The 17,616-nt window shown below is 47.0% G+C and overlaps 2 protein-coding genes and 1 pseudogene across 2 annotated transcripts; 1 reads left to right on the top strand and 2 right to left on the bottom strand.

Annotated features, from left to right (window-relative positions):
* The first annotated feature begins 3,575 nt into the window (after positions 1–3,575).
* On the top strand, positions 3,576–4,775 carry LOC136551907 (2-hydroxyisoflavanone dehydratase-like; annotated as a pseudogene).
* Positions 4,776–6,307: 1,532 nt separating this feature from the next.
* LOC136551906 (uncharacterized) lies at positions 6,308–8,112 on the bottom strand. The gene has a single exon (XM_066543435.1). It carries the CDS (start codon positions 7,980–7,982, stop codon positions 6,477–6,479), a length of 1,506 nt encoding a protein of 501 aa, XP_066399532.1. The 5' UTR covers positions 7,983–8,112; the 3' UTR covers positions 6,308–6,476.
* Positions 8,113–11,735: 3,623 nt separating this feature from the next.
* On the bottom strand, positions 11,736–13,717 carry LOC136548729 (uncharacterized). The gene is made up of 4 exons (XM_066540152.1): positions 13,263–13,717; positions 12,767–12,831; positions 12,321–12,646; positions 11,736–11,807 (listed from the first exon to the last, which is right to left on the bottom strand). Exons 1-4 carry the CDS (start codon positions 13,715–13,717, stop codon positions 11,736–11,738), a joined length of 918 nt encoding a protein of 305 aa, XP_066396249.1.
* Positions 13,718–17,616: the final 3,899 nt, after the last annotated feature.

Raw genomic sequence — 17,616 nt, 5'->3', positions numbered from 1 at the left:
CACGAGTTCAACATACTCTTCCTCCCAGTAGAAACCTGAACATCCAGTGCCATCCCACTGAAATTAAAACAGAAAATTAGAACTTTAATCACAACCATCATAAAAATAGGTATAAACTAACCATAGTCATTAAATACGATAAAATAACTCACATTGTGATCCGGACATTTGTAGAAAATACGACCCTTGTTGGGACCCTCCTTCTTCACTCGGTACTCCATCATAATCTTTGTCTCATCACAACACTTGTCGCATGCAATGAGTGGGAGGCCCGGCCTAAGTCGCTTTGGAAACCCATGAGAGGCCGAAGACCCGGAAGCAGTTGCCATCTACTCTCTATACTCATTTTTTAATACACTATAAATTTCTCATTTTATAAACAAATAAAATTAAAAAAACTCTAAAATTCTCTATATCTCTAAACAATGAAGTGTGCTATGCATGCTATAAATGAACGGTGAATACTAGTTTTTAATAGCTACGTTAACCTTCCTTCATGTAAATATGCAAGCTTGAAGTGATTTGAGCTCAAATTGCGTACAAATGAAAAAAAACCACAATAAAGAACCATATATATATATTGAACAAAATGAGATAAGACAATGGTGAAACATGAGAGTATGAAGTTGGTAACCTTTGGAACCGAAGAATCGACGGAGGAATCGAAGAATAGATGGAGAAAGAGCAAGAACACTGCTTAAATTTGAACTTAAGCTCTTGGGCGGGCTCGGGGAGGAAGAAGACAGCCAGCAGGATTTATAGGGGAGACCTTTAGTCCCGGTTGGTGGATCCAACCGGGACTAAAGGTCACTTTCCAGTCCCGGGCCACGCCACTAGCCGGGACAAGAGCTTTATTCCCGGTTGGAGCCACCAACCGAGAGTAAAGGTCCCCTGCCACAACGGCCTGGCGCAGGAGCCGTTGGGTAGGGACCTTTAGTTTCGGTTGGAGCCACCAATCGTGACTAAAGGTCTCTCTAGTCCCGAGCGTAATATTTTCCGGGACTAGAGCCTAATTTAGCCCTTCGATCAAATGTCTGTTTTCTACTAGTGTTTTTCATAAAATCCTACACATTACTAAATCCCACCTAGGCTTAGGATTCATATATCCTCTTTCTAACATGATAAAGTATCTACATGGTGACATAGATGCCTTTTCGGTGAATAATATGCGGTCCTTCATTTGATAGTAGAGTAAAATAAGAGACTCACTCTGCACACTCGTTGAATCACTTGATTGAGTAGGTCCCTTTGAATCTAATTTCAAATGTTTGAAGATAAAATCCTCAATAAGGGCGTGTTTAGTTCTAAAAAATTTTGGTTTTTATTCATCACATCGAATTTTTGGACGCATGCATGGAGTATTAAATATAGACGAAAAAAATTAATTGCACAGTTGGATAAGAAATCGCGAGACGAAACTTTCGAACCTAATTAGTCCATAATTAGACACTAATTGTTAAATACAAATAAAAATGCTACGGTAGCCAAACCCAAAATTTCCCGCGGCCTAAACGTGCCCTAAGACACTTACAAAATATGAAGTCTAGTACCCAAAATATGAAGCCTAGTGTAATTTACCTATTGGACTGACCCACTCAACTTCGGTGTCGAGCGGCGTGGGTTATTAGGTAACCCAATCGCTCTCCATGCAAGACGCATTGTTTCACATCTTTTTTTTCCCCCTCTCCCTACTATCGTCTGCAATCCGGTACAATGCTGTTTAGCACCTCCGCATAGGATGCAGCGTTAACGCCTACTTTGTGCCCGTGCACTGGAGCCACAATACATGAGTTCCGCCCGACCACTCTACCAAGGCTGCTCTGGCAAGCTCCACCCCGACCGCACAGGCGGGTGGCGAGCTTCTCCCTGGCTGCGACAGGCGATGTACGACCAGGCCGCTCGGCGAGCAGTGCAGCGATCGGTCAGGCAACCTCGGCATCCAGTTTCCCACCGTTGCCCCGTTCGGCTGATCTTAATTCTGGCTAGTTGGGTTTCTTTTTTTAGTTGGAATCGTGTTTTTCTCTCACAACATTTTAGTTAAAACAGTATTTTTTAACTAATTTTAGCTAAGTTTTAGACAAACGAACCAAATATGACTTGGTGTTTCGGGTTACCTCAGGCACGTTTGGTTCTACCGAAGAATCTTTACCTCAACTCGCCTAGCAAGAAAGTGATCAGAACGATTGAGACCTTGTTTAGTTTCTCCTCTAAAATTTACTTCATATCCCATCAAATGTTTGACACATGTATGAAGTATTAAATATAGACTAAAAAAATAACTAATTACACAGTTTGCGACTAATTTACGAGACGAATCTTTTAAACCTAATTAGTCCATGATTTGACAATGTGGTGCTACAGTACACACATGTGTTAATGACAAATTAATTAGGCTTAATAAATCCATCCGGCGGATTACTGATGGTTTCTGTAATTTGTTTTTTATTAATATCCGAACAACTTATACTTATACGATACCTCTATATAATACCCTTCGTGACACCCTAAAACTCTAGGTTGAATTTAAACAAGACCTGAACGAGCCGTCTGGTTTCCATAACGTCCTCCACGGCGTGAGGCTAGAGTGGTGCTCGCAGAGGAGGAGACTTTGGCAATCGCTCCTTCCCACTGTAGCAAGTGATTGCAGCTTTCACTGGTGCAAGAAAAACAAGGAGCAGGGCAGCTACTTGCTCCGATGCCCAAACAATAGAATAGAATTTCGTGTGTACTTCTCTGACTGATGTAGAGTACTAGTTGGGTTTAGCTAGTGGGTCTTGTGTATTTCTTTCATCTTCCATATGGGTCCCGCCAGTGATGCTACACGCTGCAAGAACTGAAGAACGCTCCCGGTGGCGGTGGGGTTCGTTTTTTTTTGCTAGCTCTACTTTCACACTGTGGAAGACCTTACTCCACTGCCTCGATTTTCGTGCAAGCGAGTTTTTTCCTTACTATTTTGGGAGAACCGAATCGGCTCTCCTGTCTCCTCATTGGGCAAGACAAGTCTCGCCTGGATAAGCAAGGCCAAGCAAAGCTGGTCACACATCTCATGGATCACATGGGTTAGCAGTTGTGCCAATCCAAAACTAAAAATCTGTTTTAGGTACCGCACGTAAGCGACTCCTTAACCTAATCGTGAGATCTGATGGGTTGGCTTCCAAAATTTACCAAACTGAAGAATTAGTATGCCATGATTTTAGCTATTGATTGGTTTGCTACCAAAACTTATCAACCTCTCACGTTCGGCTTACCAAATTCATAGCAAAATTTTTACCTAATTTTAACTTGCCAATTGCTTGTCATGCTAATTTTGACCGCAAACCAATCAGACCCTTACCCACCTGGCCACCTGCATCGCTGAGCAACCGAATGACGGAGCACTGAACATAACAGCCAATTGTTTGGTGACAGCTCAGTTGTGCGTCATACTCATACAATGCTTTTTCTTGTCTTATCAGCCGTACCCGTTTAGCGAAGAAACAGTATTTTTCTTTTAGAGTAAATCATCCGACACTTCTTTTTCAGCTTGTCTGTTTTCAGCGATGCCAACAGCCAATTTCTTGGAGCCCAGCCGTACCGTGAGAATTGATTCCAACGAGGCAACGACAAAGCTAGGCACATCTTAGCGGAGAAACAGTGTTCAGCGGAGAGGATCCTGAATCCTGATAAAATACTCTACCGCCTGCAGCTGCAGATGCAGATCCAAAGAAGGATAGCCTTTCTTCCGGTCCAGCCACTCCAGTGCACGCCGCCGCGCAGTTTGCTATAGGTGCCCGGGCAATGGATTCCAGTTCCAGCAGCAGAGTGATCGCCTTCGATTGCAGCTCCTTCCGACTATACATGGACGGCCAAGTCGAACGTGCTGCTCAGCGCCTGGAAACCGTGCCCGCCGGCTTCGACGCGGACACGGGCGTGGCATCCAAAGACGTCGTCATCGACGGCGCCACCGGCGCCACCGTGCGGCTCTACCTACCACCTGTCCAGGGAGCCACTCAAGTGGGCGGTCTCGGGCGCGGACCCGTGGCTGTCCGACCACGGCGACCTCGGCCGTGTCTTCCTGGTCGGCGTCAGCGCCGGCGGTAACATCGTCCACAACATGGCCGTCTCCGTGGGCGTGAGCGGTTTGCCAGCCGCTGAGCCGCCGCGCGTAGAAGGCGTGGTCCTGCTCCACCCTTCCTTCTCCGGCGAAAAGAAGATGGAGGTAGAAGAAGGAGAGTTCTGGCGAGCTAACAATAACAGGTGGGCGGTCATCTTCCCGGGCGCGACGGGCGGGGCGGACGATCCAAGGATTAACCCCATGGCGGCCGGCGCGCCGAGCCTGGAGAAGCTAGTGGGTGAGAGGCTGCTCGTCGGCACGGCGTCTTTGGACCCGAGGGCGCCGAGGGGGCCGGCATACTGCGAGGCCGTGCGGGACAGCGGGTGGCGCGGGAAGGTGGAGTGGCTCGAGACAGAAGGTGAGGGCCACGGTTTCTTCGTCCTCAACCCCGGCAGCCACAAGGCGGTTGAGGTTATGGATCGAGTGGTTGCTTTCCTTGCGGACCAGTGACCCTAGAGGGCACAGCAAGATCTAGCCGCTCGCCGCAAAGTCGGTGGCTTAGCTCCGGCGCAGTCGTTGACTAGATTGTGGACGAGCCGATCCTGGTGTACTGTAAGTATCACCTCAAGTGATTGTTACTGTCTGTACTCCAAAGTCCCAAGAGCTTCCTAGATTAGTTCTTGGAATAAACACTGCCGTCATTCCACACCATTCAGAGGAGTGGGATTTGGACATTTGGTTATGCTGTGGTGCAATTATATACATCAAGACATCAACTGTGTTTATACCAATGCCAAGTACTAAACTGCTTATAAAAAATTGTTAATTGGGCGCCGAGAACGAGCTTTAGCTGCCAAGCTATGACAATAAACATAGTATTTTTCTCTTGGGCTTGTTTGGCTTATAAGCCGTACTTTTTCAGCCAACGAACAATATTTTTCTATCACACCAAATCGGCCAACAGTACTTTTAGCCATGACTTATCAGCCAAACAAGCCCAAGCGAACAAGACGATTATGAACATGAATATACAGACAGCAGCAGAGAGCAAACGGCTGGACAAGGATCGAGAGAGCAAACTTCTTGTTTGGACCACGATAGGATCTCCAAAACAACTATTGCTGTTTGTATCGCAGTCCAAACAAGAACTATGGAACTGAAAAGAGTATAAGCTTAAAAAAAGACGAAAGGTACCAGGGAATAAAAACAATTGTTGGTTCTCAAGCACAAGTTGGAGTCACACTGCCCAAAATTGTTTGAAATGACCAATCAAGATGAATGCCAAAACAAACTTATCAACTAATAACAATAACAACTCTCGCTGAAATAAGCACAAGAAATGTGCGCTATGAGCCAATAAGCCTGCTTATGAAGTTTCTTCACAAGTTCCATAACCATCAGCAGCGTAGAAAAGAGTTTGAAACCCACCTTGCATATGTGAAATCAAAATTAAAAACTTATGCTAACCGAATATCAAAATGTCTAGGGCCTTTTTAGATTGCCAAGGACTAGTTGTTAGTTCAAATAAAAAATTAGTCGCCTAAAGTTTAGACAACTAAAGTTTATTTGGGTGGTGTTTAGATCCCAAAACTGAAAGTTTATGGACACCTATTAGTCCCATTTAAGTGGATTGCGCAACTAATGGACTAGTTGTTAGTTGAGGACTGGACTAAAGTATAATCCACCCATAGTCTATATGCTTGGATGAACTAGGACTATTTTGTAAGTTGTTAGTCCAAGTGATCCAAACAGGCACCTAGTTGTAGCAGGCATGTAGTATAAAATAGAGCAGTGCAGCTATCAGATCCCATACACAAGAACTTTTCATCTAAGAAGAAGATTCCATACTGAAACTGAATTAAGGTGAAGAACGGTATTGTTGGTTTCTAAATAAGTTACTAAAATCCATCACTACAAGTTGGCATGTTGCAAAAAAGGGATACAAGGTAGCTATTAGCTAAGTTCATTATTCGGCCTGCTCGGCTGCATTTTTTGCGGCGTTGGTGCTGCAGCTGTTGCTGTGAAATTCTGTACAACAAACTAACAAAATGTGATGCACAGGAATAGATGAAGCCACAGCCATAGGAAAAATTGCATATGGTAGAAACAGAATACGAGGTACTATGTCATGGCCGTGTGCTAACTCCACCCATTCACCCCCAAAAGGAGAAAGGAAAAATCCTAAGATTCAATGGTAAAACCAAGCAGCTTGGAAACATAACAGCAAATGTAAGCACAACGAACCATCATAACAAAAATATTGCCCATACAAGATACAAGCTAACAATATTCTCTTTTTTACTTTGGTTCTCATGCAATATCTCATAAGAAATTTGCAGTGTAACTAGGCAAGTTCAATAACACTAATTACAACAGAGGGAAGGAAACACAAACAGGTAAAGCACACATGACATAGGAGATTAGTTGATCCAGAAATCATTACTCAACCATCCGTAGTAGCAAATGGATCATGCGAAGGTCCCACATCGTGGCCAATGGTTCTCTGCACCAAGCGCTGCAAGTCAGCCATAACCTTGTGCTCCCGCTTCGCCTTCTCCTCGTAGTTAAACATGGCCAACGCCCTCTTATCCTCAGCACTGTAAACCTGGTTTTCCTTCCTGATACGGATAGCATTCATCCTTTGGTGCCTACTGCCACTCATCACATACCCCAAATCCTCGAACTTCGAAATCTCTTCTGCAGACAGACCAACTTCACCACGTCGTGGGATACGCTTCCCTTGCTGAATATACTGTGCAATAGCATCACCTTCTCCAGGCCTCAATGCACCACCATAACTAATATGCCCTTCCGCGCGTGGAAGTGGCATTGGACCAACAGGCATATCATTCTCTAAGGCAGCCTTTTTCTGGGCCTCAAGCATTTCCTTGAACTTGATTGCTTCTGGATCAATTTCCTGAACTTTTGTTTCTTCAACTTCTTTTACATCATCAGGGGTGGCATCAGAAGGGACTGATTCTTCGGAATCAGATCGCTTGCTACGCCTCCTCTTCGAGCTCTTACTCTTTTTCTTACTATCCTCCTCCACTTCCTCCTCAGAGCTTTGCTCGGAGGCTGTATCCTGGCTCCTCCTCTTCTTCCTCCTGGAGCTCCTGCCCCTCTTTTTAGATCTATTATGCCTACGCGACCTCTTTTTGCTCCTATCCCTAGAATCCTCCGAATCATAAGAGCCCACAGAATCATCGTCGCTCTCGCTATCATCCTCAATCTCAGAATTGTATGGGCGGTGGCGATGGCGCCGGCGGCTGCGCTTGCTACTACGGCGACTGTTCTTCCTCCCTTTCTTATTCCTCTTAGAAGCTTCGGATTCGCTGGACTCGGACAGGCTATCAGACTCACCGGATTCAGACTCCGACTTATCCTTGCTCTCCTCCTCGCTAGCCTCCGGCAAGCCCTTCGGAGATACCTTATTCTCCTCTTCCACGTCGCTGTAACCGTAGTTCTCCTCGTCGCCCTCAACACGAGGCGGGCTGGGCGTGATGTTCCAGATGCACCGCTTCTTGCTCTTGCGGAGCTTCTGGCGCTTCAGGCGGCGGTACTCGAAGTAGCTGAGGCCCTGGAGTTCCTTGTCGTCGTCTTCTTCGTCAGACCAGGCGCCCCCGCCGCTACGGACGGGCAGGACCCGGTCACGGTCCCGGCCGCGGTCGTTGTGGTAGGGCGACCACTGGCGGCGGCGGTCGCGGTAGGGGCTCGGGGAGCGGCCGCGGCGCTCGTGGTAAGGGCTCGGGGAGTGGTCACGGCGGCGGTTTCGATAAGGGCTTGGGGAGCGATCGCGGTAAGGGATCGGGGAGCGGTCGCGGCGGCGGCGGTCACGGCGCGGGGATGGGGACTGCGAGCGGCGGCGCAGGGATGGCGAGCCGGAGACCCTGGAACGGTCGGGGAGGCGCACCACGGCGGAGGCGAGGCGGCGCTCCGAGCGGTGGGACATGGCGGCGGCGGATCGGCGGATTGGGGTGGTGGGATTTGGGTGGTGACCCGACGACGCAAGGGTTTGCGTCGGAGATTCGGATTGGAGGCCTGGAGGGGAAGGGAGGCGAGGTTTTTTCGGAGGAAACAGGAGGAGTCGGTTCGAAATGGTAATTATTATTGGGCTTTATGGGCCTTATGAAGGCCTGTTGGGGTGGGCTTTGAATTTTTTCTTTCTCCGGGGTGGGCTCTTTTTTTTTAACAAGAGTTTTACTATGCTTTTTTGTTATAAGAACGCAAAGTCTATCAGGCGACCGGTCGCGCTCCCACTGCAGTAAAGATGGCAACGGGCACAGAATGCCCGCATGCCCGCGGGCATGGAACCCGATGGGCAAGGATACGGGCACCACTTCTTGCCCGTGGGCACGGACGCGGGCACCATCCTGAACCCAGAGGATAGTTCTTCGCGGGCAAAGAAATTTGCTATCCTCGCCCGCTTATCCGCCAGACCCGCTCCACAGGTCTGACATGTGGGACCTACAAGCAAATATATGTATATATACACGATTTGTTGTGAATATGTATCTTCGTATCTCTTGTAATGCACTATGATTTATGTATATGCTCAACCTGGCGGGCACACGGGCATGCCCGCGGATGGAGGGTGCGGGCGTGGTTTGTTGCCCGTGGCGGGTCGCGGGCACGGGCGCGGGCGAGAGATTTAGCTGGCGGGCACGGGCGTAAGAAGGTAGTATCCGCGGGCACCACGCCCGTTGCCATCTTTACACTGCAGTGCGCGACACTAGGCCGCGACGGCCCGGCCCAGCAGACCCCATCTCCCCCACGTTGCGGCCTTCCCTTCCCGAGCTCTCAACGCTTCTTCTCCCTTTTCGTTCAGGCGATGAATCCGGTGTTGCTGTCGGAACCCTAGCCGGCGAGCGGTGGTGGGGGTACGCTGTAGCGGGCGACGACGGAGCAAGGGCTCCCCTCTCTCCGCCGCGCGTCCAGATCGTTGCTTCTTCTGCATCTGCCCCGACGTGAGAAGCCTCAAGGCGAGCGGCAAGTGGGTTGTGTACTCGTTCGGTGTGCTGCTGCTAGACCTGGTGGCCGGGCGCGCTCTGACGAGCCTGGAGCTGTGCCAGTGCGCGGCGGAGGAGAAGGCACAGGCGCTCCAGGTGATGGGAGGGCAGGAGGAGGCGGTGGCGAGCTGCCTCCGGCTGGGCGCCGCGTGCTGCGCCATGGCGCCGAGCAAGATGTCGTCCATCAGAGACGCGTTGCAGGCCACGGAGAAGATGCCTGATCTAGCTGCTGCTGTGGCTGCTTCCTGCTCGTCGTCCTCAGCGTCCACGACAGCACACCATCATCAGTGAAAAGAAAAACACATCTTTGCATCGGTTGCGATTGTGATCCGTGCAATCAAAATTTTAGCTTATAATTATTAGCTTCTAAGCATGCCCTGTTCCCATTAATTTTTTCAGTTTTTAGTTGTGTTCGCTTTCAGTTTCAGTTAGCTTTCATTTTGCTTTGTTTTTTTAGCTTATAGTTATTAGAGGGTAATATGATTGTGCTTGGCTGCTTACAATTGTTCAACTGGGGAATGGTTAAAGTAGTTTCTGGTAGCTATTTTAGTGTTTAATTTTTCCAGTTTTCCTGTTAGTTGTATGATTTTTGTTAGCTTTCAATTTTAGTTTCCTTAAAGTAGTTTCTGGTAGCTATTTCAGTGTTTAATTTTTCCAGTTTTCCTGTTAGTTGTATGATTTTTGTTAGCTTTCAATTTTAGTTTCCTTTCAGTATTTTTTCAGTTTTTAGCTTCTAATTATTAGTTTCTATGTATGTTCTTGTTATATGCAGTTTCAGTTTTCTTTCAATCTTTTATTTCAGTATTTTATTTCTATTTTTCATTTCGGTATGCATGGTACTAGGGTAACATGATTGTGCTTGGCAGCTTGCAATTGTTCAACTGGGGAAGGTTAACTCGCCGAAGAATTTGAACTGTAGGCCATAAATGAAGGATGGCAGTTTGACAATACCATTCCCACTGTGTGCCCCCTAACTGTACTAGATTCTAGATTTAGGCCCCGTTCAGTTGCCAAAAAATTTTGCATAGTAACTGTCACATCGAATTTTGCGGCACATGCATGGAGTACTAAATGTAGACGAAAAAAAAACTAATTACACAGTTGGTCGAGAAATCGCGAGACGAAACTTTTGAACCTAATTAGTCCATAATTAGAAACTAATTACCAAATACAAACGAAATGCTACAGTGAGCCAAAATCCAAAATTTTTTGGATCTAAGCGCACCCTTAGTTTTTCAATCCTTTGTTTTTTTTTTGTTTTTTTTCTTTTATTCAGTGTTATGAGTTTTGAGATTCAGTGAGTTTTGAGATTAATTTTTAAAGAATTTAGTCTCGTTTTTTGTTTCATTATTTCTTTTAATTTCAGTTTTAATTTTCAAGTGTTTGAAAGTCATAATTCTCAGAATTTTCATTTTCACGACAACTTGCCACTTGCTCAAAATATAACTTGCTACATACTTTGAATTAAACTTGCCACACACAAGGTCATATAGCCTGTAGTGTTCTTTTAGTTTCAGTTTATAATTAAATTTCAGTTTTGCTATATATTGTTTCAGTCTAACACGAGGTTAATAGTCCCTGGATTTCAGCTTGAACTCACAAAGACTGAACTCTGATATTCGTAATCATCATAGGATGGAATCAGCAGCCATACGGAGACGACCAGACGGGGTGGGAGGAGTCGCTCTAGCATTTGAGCACGTGAACTACAGCAACCTCCTCCTGCTGTCACTTCAGAATGCACATACAAATATCCTCTCATCAGCTGTCATCGGCCGTCTTATCAAATTACTACTATCATCTTATCAACTTACTATTATTCATTTCAGTTTGTAATTTAGCTATTTCAGTTTGTACTTTCAGTTTAATTTCAGTTAGCAATTCATTATAGTTTCATAAATCAATGATGAATCATTCAAAGACCAAATAGTTAAATGGGAATGCAGGGGTGGTAAATAGGCGAGATAGCTAACTAACCTAGAACCCAGTAAATCACTGAATCAGGTTCTTGTGCAACAAACAGCACGACACTATTCTATATATATAGCAAAGTAAAAGACCATGAAGTCACTGAGCTGATGAGCTGTGAACCAAGTTTTAATTTGATAACGAGAATACTAATAATGCTGATAAATTTTTTCTCGTCCTCTTGACCCTTCTTAATTCAGTTTGTAATTTCAATTAGTAATTTCAGTTTCTATTTTCATTTTGCCATTTCAGTTTGTAATTTTATGTAGTCATTTCAGTTTCTAATTTCAATTAGTAATTTCAGTTTCTAATTTCAATCAGTAATTTCATTTTCTTCAGTTTTTTTATTTTTTATTTCAGAGATTCAATCCTGTTGTTTCAGTTTCAGTTTTAGTTTTTCATTTTTCATTTTTTTGGTAGCTATTGCATTTTTCAGTTTCAGAGGTTCAGTTTCAGTCATATTTGATAGCTATTTCGGTGTTTCATTTTCTATTTCAGAGATTCAGTCATGTTGTTTCATTTTTATTATTTTTGTAGCCATTTCAGTGCTTGATTTTTGGTGGCACCTTGAGTTTCCAGATTTTTCGCCATACTGTGTTCTCTGAAGTACTTGCCTCAGGCCCCTCATTATCCCTGATGCGAGCCATGTCTAACAGTTTATAAGCAGACCGGACAGAATAGAAACCATGCCTCTCCGGTTCCCATGCCCACACATCATCATGATGGATTCACGCCGGTGTTCGCAGGATAGCTACAGCATCGACCGGGATGAAGGACTGCTTGATAACCTCTTCATTCCACTGTCCTTTTTCCGACAACAGTTCAGACACCATTGACACCGGTTGCCCCTCCTCTGGCGTGAATGGTGGGGCCCCAAAATGATCTGGGAGCCAACGATCTCGCCAAATGTGTGTCGAGGTTCCATTGCCAATCCTTTTGATGAGTCCTTGTTTCAAGACCTCCGGACCTGCAAGGATGGCTCGCCATGTATGGCTTGCATGCTTTCTCCTAGTGCTTGTCAGAAAATTGCCATCATGATAGTACCGTCCTTTAAGCACTCTAGCACACAAACTGTCTGGATTAGTCATCAATCTCCATCCCTGTTTCCCCGGCATCGCTAAGTTGAAATTTCTCATGTCTCGAAAGCCCATTCCTCCCAGAGCCTTTGGATATGTGAGTCGATCCCAGCTTAGCCAGTGAATGTGCTTGCTGTCCGCTGAGCTTCCCCACCAATAGTTTGCAATGGGAGAACGCATCTTCTTGCACGTCGTTTTTGATAGTAGGAAACAACTTATGGAATAGGTTGGGACTGCCTGGGCAACTGATTTCACGAGAACTTCCCTCCCAGCACAGCTAGCCTCCCTTGCACTCCATGTACCAATCAAATTCTTTATCCTCGTCGGTATAAACTCAAAGACTTCCGAGGAGGAACGCCCCACATTCGTGGGCAGGCCCAGGTACCTTTCAGCCAGGGCTTCTTGCTCAATGTTCAGTGACTGCTGGACCTCCAACTTCATATCATCCATGCAGTTTTTACTGAAGATCACCGCTGACTTGTCCCGGTTTACCAATTGACCTGATCCACGACTACAGATATCAAGTAGCTCCTGCAACCGTGAGGCCCCTCTTTGCGATGTTTCTGAAAAGACTATGCAATCATCTGCAAAAAGTAAGTGCGAGATCTAGGGGGCATGGATACCCACGTGCACACCTCTGGAGAGATACACCGGCCCCATCGATTTCAGTAAGCATGACAAACCTTCAGCACAAAGAAGAAAAAGATAGGGGGATATAGGATCACCTTGGCGGATCCCCCTACTTGGCCTGAAAGAGTCAGTCAAAACACCATTAACTTGTACTGACAGAGAGACTGAAGTAACACATCTCATGATCAGCGACACAAATGTGTCACAAAAGCCCAATGTCAACATAATTCTCTTCAAATACTCCCATTCGACCCGGTCATAAGCTTTGGCCATATCAAGCTTGACCGCGCATGCACCCATCTTGCCCTTTTTTCTCTTCAGATAATGAGTGCATTCATAAGCTATTAAGACATTATCCGTTATTAGCCTTCCAGGAACGAAGGCACTCTGCTCTTCAGACACAATCTCATCTAGGAAGCCCCTCAATTTGTTGGCAAGAACTTTGGAACACAACTTATAGATGACATTGCAGAGAGAGATTGGTCTGAAGTTTTTCATAATCTGCGGATTCTTTACTTTCGGAATGAGAACGAGTGTAGTACTATTTACCTCATCTGGCATCTCACCCCATTCAAAAAATCCAGCACTCCTTTTGTAATACTCGGACATAGCAGCTTCCAGTGGTGTTGATAAAAACCGGCTGTGAAGCCGTCGAGACCGGGGGCCTTATTGGCACCCATCATAAACAGCGCCTGCTGGACCTCTTCTGCAATAAACGGTTTTGACAATTTGTCATTCATTTGTTCCATGCCTTTGATCGGAACATGGTCTAGGTGGTCTAGGATTGCCTCAGGTTGCAAGACTTCCTTGGCAGTAAAAAGCTCGGCATAAAACTGTCTTGCCACGCCCTCAATATCAGCTTGTTCAGTCACCATTGTTCCATCATCTCGATATAGAGAATTGATATGATTGCCCTTTGCTCTTTCCCTTGACTTGGCTTGGAAAAATGTAGTGTTGCGATCACCCTCCCTAAGCCAATCAATACAAGTTCTCTGCTTCTCCATCACTTCTTCTCTAGATAGCAGTTCTGAAATCTACTTCATCAGACGTCGTTCCTCGTTGGGAGGCCCAGCACCAATAGATTGTCCCCTGATCTGCTCAAGGTCCTTCCGAAGCTGTGCTAGGGTCTTTCGAACCGACCCAAACGTGGTGCAATCCCAATCAGACAGAGAACGACTGAGTTCACCAAGGTGGCCTGCAAGCTGTCCAAGCGACACATGAGCACCCGGATCCTGCCAGGCCAATTCCACCGCTTGCATGTACGTGGGATCCCGGCGCCACATATTCTCGTACATGAAACGTCGTCTCCCCCGTCTCCTCCTCGGTCGACCCTTGGTGCACTCAAGAACAAGGCAGCAATGGTCTGACTCGGTTGTTTGCACATGCCAAACCTTGACGTCTTTAAATAAATCAAGGAAAGCCAAAGACACCAGACCTCTGTCCAGTCGTACCTTGATGTTATCACTCCCATGCTGCCTATTATCCCAAGTGTAAGGTAGGCCAATAAATCCCAGATCCAAGAAGCCACAGGTTTGCACCGCATCGCGAAAGCCTTCCATCTGTCGTTCCGGTCTGGTTTGGCCACCAAATTGTTCCTGTGCCTCAAGTACTTCATTGAAATCCCCCGCACAAAGCCATGGGAGAGCACTTTGAGTATTAAGGTATTTTAGACATTCCCAACTTCTATACCTCAATTCCCGTCTGGATTCTCCATAGAAACCAGTGAACCTCCATTGAGCAGTTTGTGTTCCCGGGTCAAAAACTTCGACGTCAATGTGGAGCTTGTCGTAGCTCTGGAGCTTCACATCAACATCACGTGACCAGAGGAGTGCCAAACCACCACCTCTGCCAAAACTCCCGACCCCTAGGCCATTAGGAAAGCCTAGTGATTGCTTAAGACCATCCACTCAATCAAAGAAAAGACGCGTTACTGACAAAAAGACCAATCAGGGGCGGTGTAGCTGTATCAAGCTACGGAGTTCTTGAACTGTCTCGGATCGCCCTAGACCCCGGCAGTTCATACATAAGATTTTCATGGCGCCCGACGGGGCTGCCACTTGCAGCCGCCGCCGATTTTGCAGTCTGAGTGTTACCTCTCTTTTGTTTCTTCAAAGTCTCAATCATGTTGCCTCTGCTGCTGTCACCACTCACCACTCGTGTTCAATTGGCTGACCCGAGAAGTGACCAGACCAGCCGATACGATAGCACTAGAAACCGTTGCCGAGATATTCAAATCTGGGGTTTGGGTTACAGGATTCGTCACCTTCTTCGACTTCCTCTTCCTTGGGGGTGGCCTGCTGCCCTCCTGCATGACTAGCTGCCTACTTGCCCGTCACAGGCTTCTCTTTTGTTCCGGGTGCGTCCTCAGTCCGCTGCTTGAGCGGAGATTGAACCTCCTGATCTTCAGTGTCTCCCACATATTCCGATGAATGATGCAAACCATCGCCACCCATTGAGGAACGGGTGTCTCCAGAGTGGTTAAGCGCGTTCTCGGTGGCTTTGATGCCGAGGAGGAGCCACTACCGAAGGATTCAGCTGCAGCTCCTGCAAAGGATGCCCAACGCTTCTTTCTATCCTCCGGTGCCCTAATCTGAACATCATAGGGTAATTTCCCCTCATCATCTCTCTACACCGGATGAAGACATTCCAACTCCGAGTGCCCGATCACACCACACGCAAAGAAGTAGTACGGAAGTTTTTCGTACTGAACTTGAAACCATCGTGGCTCCTCCGACTTACTCATACGAAGAAGCACCCCTCGCCACAAGGGTTTATCGATCTCAATGGCAACACGAGCCCACAGGAAAGCCCCGCTAGCCTTGCCATCCGTATCCACATCCATCTTTACCACTCGTCCAAGCAAACCCATGGCACGAGAGCCTCTCATCTGGTTCATCCATCCCAGCGGTAAATCCAAGATGCGTACCCACATCTCCAACTGGTCAAAAATAATTTCCGACGCAGCCAGCTTCTCATCATAATTCTGTAGAATGATTGCATAACGTCCCACCATCCATATGGTGTCCCAGCCAAGGCACGTTCCATGTCTAGTCGGCAGCTAAACTCCGCCACAAACATGTTGTCTCCTTTCCCTCCGATCGCTCAGAACTTGAGACCAGCAGGATTGCCCTAGGCCAGCTTCATCACCGAGCGGATGGTATTCACGTGGATGGGCATCGGTGAGAGCACCTTCCCCACCACCGCCCATTCCAAACTCGGTAGATTCTCCTCATCCTCTCCATCACTGAAATACACCACGACTTCTTCTTCCTCCATTAGATTCAGCCGTCGTAGGAGATCAGTCACGTTAGGGTTAGGGCTAACACCCCCATCCCCCACGATGCCATTCCTTTCCGATGCCATGCGATTAGACTAGAAAGCAAAATAATGGTGAACTGCACTATAGAACGGCGCAGACACAAACGTTGTCCCGACCTAGGAAACCTAAGTGGCACTAATCCCTAGGAGAATTTGTGGGCGACGGTGCCTGAACGGCTAACAGGCGGTATGCGGTGTCCGCCGCCGACTGAGGGTCGGCAGGTGTGGCGTGGGCGCCGAGACCTAGTGGTCACCGGTGTTGCTGATCCAGATCACCAGAGAAGATGACCTAGATCAAGGTCGGGGGCTGAGTTGCCTTCACGATCGCCTTCCAGTCTGATCTAGAATTTCCGGGCGTCATTCTAATCCACGCTTTAATTTTAAGATGTAACCATTCAATCTTAAGCAGAAAAAATAATCTATTTTCTCTATCCCCTTCTCTTCCTACGCCACCGCCTCACTCCCTCTCCTCGCCTCACTCCCTCTCCTCCCCAATGCTCGTGCCCCCGTGCCCTAGCTGCCGCCTCCATGCACGCCTACAGACTAGCGTGACAACACCGCCACCCCACACAACCATCGCCCGCCGCCCTAGGTCACCCCTGGTCGGCTAGCCCGGGCAGGACCATCACAAAGACAAATTCCTCTATCATTTAACCGTCTGAAAGCATCTAGGTCTCTAGTTGGGTTTTGGTGATTAATGACAATACGTGATTACTATTACTAACGTATGTTTTGCAGAGGCAATTGAGTTAGGTCACGGTAATGGAGATCAATTGGGCAATCATGGCGCTCATGCCCCTACGATGGAAATCGTTTTGGTTTTCAAAGGATATACGACAAGGTTAAGGATGGACTAGTTCTAAGTGTCGTTTGGAGTTGAAGAGACACTTAGAGTAGTTTAGGACTTTGTTTTTCCTTTGGCCGTACTATTAAGGGGGGTATGGACGGGTAGCTTGACCTAGATGAGTCTAGTGAGTTAGGTGTGATGCACACTTGCTAAACCAAGCCCTAGGTAGCTCCAAAATAGTCCTTAGATCCAATAGAGCAAACTTCATTCATGTATGTTCGAGAATTGGAAGTGAATGGAGGGTCAAATACTGACCGGACGCTGGCTCTGGTGTGACCGGACGCTGGCACAGGGTCCAGTCAGTTCATTTGACCGAGGTGTTTTTGTCTGGTGCGACCGGACGCTGGGAGGTCAAGTGACCGGACGCTGAGGGCCAGTGTTCGGTTCACTCCAGTAAGGTTCCAGAGAAGGAAAATCTCGATCGGACGCGTCCGGTCAGTGCTGACCGGACGCAGGTCAGCGTTCGATCACACTAAAAACACTAGAGTTTGGGGTGAACTGACCGGCGTGTCCGGTCAACATGACTAGAGCGTCCGGTCACCCCGCAAAGGCACATAACGGTTCGTTTTTCAGCCCATGTTATAAATACTTCCTCCATTCGTGTGTGGGGGTACTTTTGCTCATTCCAATAGCTGAGAATCACCTTTGAGAGTGCCAAGAAGAGCAAGGTCCTAGTGAGGTGATTGAGATTTGAGAATCCCAAAGAGAGCCCTTATTAGTGAGATCAAGAGTAGCAAA

This window comes from Miscanthus floridulus, chromosome 4, assembly GCF_019320115.1.
Source record: "Miscanthus floridulus cultivar M001 chromosome 4, ASM1932011v1, whole genome shotgun sequence".
NCBI lineage: Eukaryota > Viridiplantae > Streptophyta > Magnoliopsida > Poales > Poaceae > Miscanthus > Miscanthus floridulus.
The sequence above is the reverse complement of the archived record's forward strand: the minus strand, read 5'-3'. Positions and strand labels throughout refer to the sequence as shown.